Source organism: Miniopterus schreibersii (genome assembly GCF_964146895.1).
Source record: "Miniopterus schreibersii genome assembly, chromosome: 11".
Classification (NCBI taxonomy): domain Eukaryota; kingdom Metazoa; phylum Chordata; class Mammalia; order Chiroptera; family Miniopteridae; genus Miniopterus; species Miniopterus schreibersii.
The window spans coordinates 39,790,610-39,799,816 of record NC_138111.1 but is presented as its reverse complement, the minus strand read 5'-3'; the positions used below and the strand labels follow the sequence as shown (position 1 = coordinate 39,799,816).

At 44.3% G+C, this 9,207-nt stretch overlaps 1 protein-coding gene across 1 annotated transcript in view; it reads right to left on the bottom strand.

Annotated features, from left to right (window-relative positions):
- Positions 1–453: 453 nt before the first annotated feature.
- The window catches only part of KLF9 (KLF transcription factor 9), a 26,538-nt gene continuing 17,784 nt past the window's right edge, over positions 454–9,207 (bottom strand). Inside the window, exon 2 of the mRNA XM_081151500.1 lies at positions 454–3,882. Within this exon, the coding sequence (XP_081007626.1) occupies positions 3,653–3,882 (230 nt within the window). The 3' untranslated portion in view covers positions 454–3,652. The remainder of the gene's footprint in view (positions 3,883–9,207) is intronic.

The following is a 9,207-nucleotide window of genomic DNA, read 5'->3' as shown; positions in this document are numbered from 1 at the left end:
TGATGTTTCTCTCCCTCTCTCCTTTCCTCTCTCTGAAATCAATAAAGATATATTAAAAAAAAAAAATTACTAATAGGTAGCTAGCATATATCCATATAATACACACACACACGCTTTGGTGTTCATCTTCACTTGGCTTAATGGTCCCACTGCTCTGCCTTTGAGACCTCAACCTGGTGTTCTTACTGATGTCATGTCTCAAAAGCACAATCTGAGTCTCTAACATTCTCTGACAAGTTCCTACCACACCCCAGCCTAGCCTGAGCTTTATAAACCTTCTAGAATTTACCTGAAAATACAAATATTGTCCTCCAGCATAACACAGAGGTTATGAGCAGCCTCCATTCCACCTACGGCCTCAGAGGTCTGCACAGCATCGCCCATGCTGAGAGGCACGGGGCTAACCCCTCTCGTGGCAAAATAGGCCGCCTTTAAAACACATAACGGCAGGAACAATGAAATCTTGATCATTTTTATTATTTTTATTTGGACAACATATATACATATGTACAAAATACCTACTGTCAGAATCCTCTATTATAATTTTGTTTGATTTACAAAAACAGGACAGCAAAATAACTTAGGTCACTAATACTGTACAAAAATAAAACTGATTAAACAGTTGTAAAGATCAGTATCTTACAGTGTTACAGATCACTTGTCTGTGTGAGAGAACATCGCAGTCTATCCAGAGTGATGAGTACTGTGCTAAATCTATCTGCAAACTTACAACTAATCAGTTTCTGTAATTATAACTACTACCAAGTGTAATTCTCAAAAGAAGCATGATGTAGACAGACCTAACGCCAGGGCATCGTTCCACAGTGGTGAAGGGCTTTCTTCTTCCCTAACCGAGGAGAGGAGTTATCTTAACTTTAAAACTACTGAATGTTTCCAGAATATGACAACTACTTACAGTATTAGATAAAACAACGTTCCTTTCTTTTTTAAACACCTGCAATAGTCTTTCAAAAAATTCAGTTTGGTTAAAAAAGTAAACAAAAATTACTATCCTGCATTTGGATTTTTTGTACCTTAAATCCATGGTCTTTTTAATATAAAAAGTAATTGCTTCATAGTTTTAGTGTTCAATGAACTCTAGTAGTCCTAGTTGAACCATATCTCAATATAGTAAATCTAATTAGAATGCTGGTTCCTGTTTCGTGACATCTTAAAACAGGATTTATCACAAAGAATAAAAAGCCTTGAGTTTATACGTCACGTTACTATAACATATAAGAGAATATCAAATGTGTGTTTGTCAACAACTTGAAAAGGCAAGGAGCAACTTTTTGGGGGAAGTAAATTGTGCATTTTTTTAAAACAAGTTGCTGCATTTACATCCATCTAAGTGCTGGACAAAAGCCACATAACAGATTTACTCCTGAAACTACAAAGATTGTCTTTCACTGACTTTGCCTGGTTTTCCTTCATTTCTTTCTGTGAGGGAAAGATGAGTTTGTACAAGTTGGTGGGTTGCTAGGCAACCCCAAACTGAACTCTCACTAAAAGGCCGCGTGCAGAGGATCACAAGCAGAACCACCCCATGAGTTCTGTAAGAAATAGGCACCCTAGCCTACTTCGTATGGAAGAACAGATGTCCTTAAAACTTATTTTGGACACAGAAATTAAAATTTGGTTTAAAATAAGCGTTTCAAAAATCTGAAACAGAGGTAGAAAGTGTTCTTTATTTTTCCTGACATGTTTTCCCGTGAGAAAACACTTTCCATTTTATCTCATGGACTGCTCCCAGTCCCTAATGTTAAAAGCAGTTCTCTTTATAGAACTACTGATGCAACTATGTTGGTTAAACAAAAAAAAGAAAGAAAAGGAAAAACACCATGCCAGTGATGGCTACTGTGTTGGAAGCGGGAGTCAGCTGGAACCCGTGCCTGCGGCGGGAGCCCGCACTGGTTCTGAACTGGGAACGAGCATGTGTCGGGTGAAGTGACGAGTTCACTGGTAGGGAGGCACCCTGGGTTCGCACAACACGTCGTATAGCACATGTGTGAACTCGAGTGCACCGGAGCTCCCCGTTTTAAATATCAGATAAAATTGTCAGAAAGCGTTATTTCTGAAGAAAAAAAATGTAAACATTTCCCACCATCACTGCTGACTCCCCTGTGTGAGGTTCCTTCTTCTTTAGAAAACTCAGTTCGTTTTTTTGACCATGTAAGGGCCAAAATGAAGTTTTCCGGTAAATGGCGTATAATGGATGTAGTGGTTTAGGCCACCGTAGACACCTGGATACAAGATACATAGTGGTGAGGCTTCTGATGGAAAAGGTACAGTGATGTGCTGTTCCTATGGATTCCACGAGCCTTCGGTCTCCAAAAGGGACATCTGTGTGGTCTCCTCTGAAATCATCGTGGTATTTTCCCTTGGCACTCACTGCTTATAGGGGTATATTTTTCTTTTCACAGTTCAGCTCCCTTTTCATTTTATATAACTCTTGCACCTGTTAGTGGGAGTTTTGTAGGGACATGGGAAGGAGACCAACAAACCTCCCCCCCACCCTGAAAAAATCGGTGTTTCCAGAGCTAGCTACTGTTACGCACCCATTCAAATAAAACTCAACAGAGTCAAAGCCCTCTCCCTTCGTGGCATTATGGTACAATAAGGTGATGTGAACTAAAACAGCCGGAAAAAATTGGAAAAGTTAATAGAGTCAAAATTCTGTTTCTTTTTAAATTTAAAAAGCAAACAAACAAAAAAGACACCCAAAAACCTACCCTCCTTCTCCTTCAGCATCTGCTGTGTATATTCTGCCCTCGCATCTGTCATGATTTCTTAGGGAAACGTGTATACTGTAAAATAAGCAGATTATAACGTGGTTCCAAAAAGAATGTCCGCTTCTATCCTTAAAGCATGAACTTAACTTATTCATCCTCTGTATTACAAATTAAAGTGCAGCTTATGTTCAAAAAGTACAATTCATACAAAGCAAGGTTTAAAAGTTCTGTACTTAGTGTAACCTTTCCAAGGTTTGTCTTGATTAGTATAAATTCAGACGGCTTACCCATTGACTATAAGTAACTTTTTTGTTTTCAAGTCTTTAGATGACAGGTCATGCTGGAGGAGATGTGCTCTTGCTTGCATAAAGACAGCTGTGCTATGGCGTTTTTTGTCTCAAAAGTTAATGTGATTCAAGAGAGTGGTTTTGCTAAAGAAACCGAAGCACACTCGTCATTACATTAAAAGGTACAAAAACAATTCTGAGAGACAGCAAGCTGGAAGGGCCCGGAATCACTGTGATGCCACAGGTCGACTCACCCAGTCAGACATATGTACACCAGTGTTGAATCTTTAAAATTTTGCCCCAGTCTTGACCTTCCCCCCTCCCCCCCACCCAGTATCACCCCCCCCAAAAAAAAAAAAAAATAAAGGAAGGGAAAAAAACATTTGCCTTCCCTCCAAAAGTCAGAGACGGTTCAGTTGCCTCTGCAAGGGGACCAAGAGTGCACTTTGACCTTGGGCTACAATGTGCTTTTTAAAAACAATGCAGGGAGAGGAAAATCAGAATATTGACCAAAGGACAGGACTTCCTGTGCTGGCAGCGCGCCTCTTTGGGGCTGTTTCCACGTGTGTGTCTGTTTGCTGGGAGTAGTTCTGTCTTTCCGGGCCTCCCTCCCTGGCCCCCGTGGGTAGCACCTCACAAGGGGCTGGCCAGGGCCTTTTTCGACCGCTTGATCATGCTGGGGTGGAACTCGGTGTGGCGCCGGGCGTGCTTCGTGAGGTGGTCGCTCCGCATGAAGCGCTTCTCGCAGAGTGGGCAGCGGAACTGCTTCTCCCCGGTGTGGGTCCGGTAGTGGCGGGTCAGCTCGTCTGAGCGGGAGAACTTTTTAAGGCAGTCTGGCCACGTGCAGGGAAAGGGCCGTTCACCTACGAGAAGGGGGTCAAGACAGGATACAGTTTAAAGAACACGCAACAGAAATTCTGAAGGCTGGTCACGGCCACAATCCCTGACTCCAAGGATAAGTCCTCTGCATGTGAGTGTTATGGGCTGAATGATGTGCGCCCCATTCGTATGTTGAAGTCCTAGCCCCCCAAAGTTCCTGAGAATGTGGCTGCGTTTGGAGACAAGGTCTTTAAAGAGATAGTTAAGGTTAAGTGACGTCATGTGGCTGGGCCCTAAGCCAATGACTGAGGCGATGCCCTGGCCAGTGTGCTCAGCTGGTTGCGTGTCCAAAAGGTCACTGGTTTGATTCCCGATCAGGACACATGTGGGCTTGACCCCCAGTAGGGGGTGTGCAGGAGAAAGCTGATTGATGGTTCTCTCTCAAATCAATGTTTCTCTCTCTCCCTCTCCCTTCCTCTTTCAATAAAACCATTAAAAAAGAGAAGAGATTAGGACAGAGAGGAAAGGCCATGTAGAAGACGGCCATCTCCAACCCATGGAGAGAAGCCTCAGGAGAAACCATCTCTAACAAACATCTTAATCTTGGATGTCTAGCCTCCAACTGTGAAAAATAAATTTCTGTTGTTGAAGCCGCTGGTCGGTGGCGCTTAGTTATGGTAGCCCTAGAAAACTAATACCATGAAGAAATTGCTGAGAATCATCTTCTCTAAGATGACCTTGTTGTTTTGTACCCAATGGATCCCCAAGAGCCTTGGAAATTATTCGTTCTGGTTTATTCTACACGGCGGCTGGTTTCATGAGTCTTCCCAGAGTGAAAAACTCAGGCCTTTGCTGAATTTCACGGCATCGCAGAAATGGGCGAGAACTGAGGTATCTAGTCCAAGTAACCTCCCATGGGGAGCAGGCATTTCTCCCGAGCTCCGAGTGCTGCGGTCACCCAGCCCCTTTCTGAGCAAGTCTGGTGACTGGGAGCCCCGCATGCGACAAGCATGCCTGCTGTTCCTCACCGTCTCCATCACATACACTCACTGATATAAAATCTGCCTCCCTGCGAAGGCCATATTTTAAGTCATATTTTCTGCAATCTAAAAATAAGTTTGTTCCCTCTGCCACATAATAATCCTTTAAATATCTGAAGACAGCTCAGCTCACATGTCTTCCTCTAATCTTTCCTTGTCTAGGCTAAACAATCTGAGTTTCTTCCATATTTCCCATAAAAGAAGAACCAACATTATTCTAAAATAATAACCTAAGTGCAAGAACAGAGCTAAGACCATTATCTCACTGAATTCCCACAAGATACCCCACGGAGGTGGCCCATTTTACAGATGAGGAAATAGAGGCCTAACATTCAACAGTGGTTCCCCACCCCTCCCCATCCCAGTTGCTTTTCTCAAATTCACATTATTGTCTGCATCCCATTTAAAATGCAGCTAAACCCTGTCTTTTAGATGTTGTCAGGCCAGCATCGGGGGCCTCCTGACCCCCAGAATGGTAGGGAAGGGCTTGTGTCCATGTTTGGGGGACACACAAGCAGGAGGGCAGAACAAACTGTTTAAGACGAGAGTCTTGCTGGCTCCTCTCGTGAGTGACTGCCACCCCCCAGCTCTGAGCGCCTGCCTGCTCTTCACACCTTTCCAAGCAGAGCCCAAAGCAGCTGCTTCACAGGCTCAGGGCACACAGCGCTTGGTTTCCACAGTACTCTCCAGGCACTCCTTTGGTAGGTGTGAGGAGTATTCTCTCTCCTGTCCCCACCTTCTGGGAACCCAGACACTCCAAAGGCTGGGAGCTGTCCAGCGCGGGGCGTCTGAATCACCCAAAAGTCACTCATTCTTTCCCCCAGCTCCTCCTAACCTGTGCCAAAGATGTGGAAACAATGGTAATAACAACAAAACCAAACCTCCGTCACCTCATGACAACTTCTACATGACTAAGGTTTTATCTGCTGTCCTCTAAGCAGAGCAATGGTCATCGCAACCCCTCCAGCCCATGTGTTCTCGTGGGAAACCCAAAGTGGGCAAAACGAATCTGTATGCAATAGCCCCCGGCCCAATCCACAGGGATATGTTACAAGACCCCATGCATGCCTAAAACCACAGACAGTACTAGAGCCTCTCTCTCCTCTCTCTCTCTCTCTCTATATATATATGTTTTTTCCCCTCCTATACATACATACACTTTATGGCTTCTCTTCCACATATCCGAATTGCCATTATCACTACTCTTGCACTTCGGGGCCATTACTAAGAACAATAAGGGCTACTTGGGCACCATCACTGCAATATTGGGACAGTCTACTGATAACTGAGCTGGCCACTGAGTGACTAGCAGGCGTGGGACGTAGACATCATGGACACACAGGGCAAAGGGATGATTCACGCCCCAGGCGGAATGACGCACACAGCAGAGTGATCAACATACTACCCAAAATGCCACACAATTTACAACTTATGAATTCTTTATTTCTGGAATTTTCCACTTAATATTGTAAGACCACTGTTGGCTGTGGTTGTAACTAACACCGCAGAAAGGGACACCGTGAAGCGGGGACTACTATAAGTGAATTCGCCACTCGGGGGTATAAATTCTCACTGTGCTCTGGGCTGAAAAGCCACAGCAGCAAGAGGCAACAGCAAACCAATCAATGCTGAGCCCTACCCAAGGCCGGGAGTAATAATGCGCGAGGAAGCTCACTGGCTCTGGTAGGGACAAAACAAAAACAAAACAAACAAAAAAAAGAGCTTCAAACCGAACTTTCTGAAAAAACTCGACAAGGTGAAGTAGAAAACTACACTTTGTCACTCTGGTTGGATTAAATAGCATTTTTACCCAGTTCAGTGGAAATTGAGCAAAAGCTGCAATGGAGGCTGTCACAACCCAACAAGGTGACCTTCCTGGGGCAAAGACAAAGTCACATCTGACTATTGTGCTACTTGTGCTGCCAAGCATTTAGTAGATGCTCCAACTGTGTGTGCACGTGTACATGTGTGCGCATGCATGCATGCTGAGCCTGCCCATCCTCCAGGTTGCTCCCAGGACCAAAGCCGGCTCAGAAGTTCCCGGATCACTGGGCCAGACTTCCGGGCTATTCCAGATTTAGACTGCAGCAAAGTCTTCTCTAAGCCCAGTGATGTGTCCGTGGAGAAATGCTCTTTTATACATGTTATGTTAAAAAATAAAGGGCCTGGCGGGGTGTGGCTCAGCAGTTGAGGGTCGACCTAGGATCTAGGCAATCGGGGTTCGATTCCCGGTCAGGGCACATGCCCGGGTTGTGGGCTCGATCAATGACTCTCTCATCATTGATGTTTCTATCTCTCTCGCTCCCTCTCCTTTCCTCTCTCTGAAATCAATAAAGATATATTAAAATAATAATAAATAAATAAATAAATAATAAATAAATAATGGTCAGAATTCAGAGAGTGATGAGTTGGAAAAACCAAAACAAACAAACAAACAAACAAACAAAAAACCCCTCTCCGCTCTGTCTTTATTGGAGCTCTCTCCCACTGCTTTATGACTTGGTGAGGAAAGCGATAAAAAGGAAAGGGCGGTGTTTTCTCAATGCTTGTCAGGACAAACACTCATCAGACGTGGTTTTATTGGAGCAGTCAGTGGTAAGGAGGCTTAGCTTACTCACTGGCACATGTTTCTTTCAAGTGAGTCATCAGAGGAGGTTAATTTATTGGCATGGATCTATCTCCACTGTGGGAAAAAATGGACCAGAAGACCATTCTGCTGTGTGCTGGGATCATAAAAGAAATAAGACGTGTCCTCTGTGTAGGAGGGTGCCTTCATGGAAGTGAGCGCGAGTGGAAAACTGTCACGAGGCCTGAGTCAGCTGTATGTACAGGAGAACTATTGAGTATCGATGCTCACAATTTATGTATATTTCAAGTGTAATCGGGGTCCGTTCCCATTGAATTCACTTGCAATTGACCTGATGGCTACAGCCTATTCCCTGCCCCTCCAAGTTGTCATCATATGCTTGTTCTCATTGCTTCTAACCCAGGTGCTGTCACTGACCCAGCATTCTTATTCCTGAGTGTTTCAGAGAAGGGAGGCCACCCACAGAGCCCAGCACAAACCAGTCAGTAGCAGCCTTTGTTCGACTCATATAACTTGTTTAATTCAAAATTGCAGTTTCCAAGCATTTAAAAGAATATCTACTTGGAAGTGAGCTGCTTGTGTAAAAGCTCCAGGATTGTCGTCATTCTTCTCGGATCCTTTGGAAAAGCATTAGAAGCTTTTGAACAACGCTCTTAATCAGGGGTTGGCAAACTACGGCCCACAGGCCAAATGTGATCTGCCGTCTGTATAAACACCATTCTTAGATTTGCTTTTTACCAAATGGTTGGGGGGAAGAATCAAAAGACGAACAATATTGTGTGAGAGGAGAGAGTTATATGCGGTTCATGTCCATATACAAAGTCGGACTGGAACCCAGCCAGGCTCATTCGTGTATGTATCATCTACGGCTGCGTTTCCACTACAGCGGCGGGGTGAACAGTTGTGACAAGAGATTGTGCGGCCCAGCTGGGTGTGGCTCAGCGGTTGAGCGTCGACCTAGGATCCAAGGGATCAGGGTTCGATTCCCAGTCAGGGCACATGCCTGGGTTGCAGGCTGTAGCCGATCAATGACTCTCTCATCATTGATGTTTCTATCTCTCTCTCTCCCTCTCTCTTCCTCTCTCTGAAATCAATAAAGATAAAAAAAAAAAAAAAAAAAAGATTGTGTGGCCCACAACACCTAGAATGTTTCCTGTCTGGTTCTTTACAGGAAGCTGGCCGATCCCTGATCTCCACCTGAAGATTTGAACTTCCACCTGGTGTAAATCCAATTGTCTTTAGGAGCCAGTCACATAATAAAAACAGGTGATCTCTGGCCGGTGTGGCTCCACATTAGGGAGGCAGTCAGTCATCTGTCTCTCGAACATTGATGTTTCTTTCTCTCTCTCCTCTCTCCCTCTCTTCCACTCCCTCTGAAAAGCAATGGAAAAAATATCCTCATATGAGGATTAACAAAAAAACCAAACAAACAAAAGGGTGAAATGCCAGGTGTATAAGATCATGGGTCGTGGTAGAATCCATGGCCAACCAGAGAGTGCTTTTCCCTCTGACAGGCATTCAGATTCAACACTTTATAACACACTAAGCCAGCCAAGCAGTGTGTCTCTGCAAGGGACCCTGGATTATTCTTGGGACTTACACAATATGGAGCCTTTTAACATCACCCAGCTCTTGGACCCAGCAGAGTTTGTATACAACCAACCTACTATGGGGTACATTTCTGCATGCTAGTCAATGATAGACACATAATAAGGTATCATCTGGAAAGTGATGCATGTTTC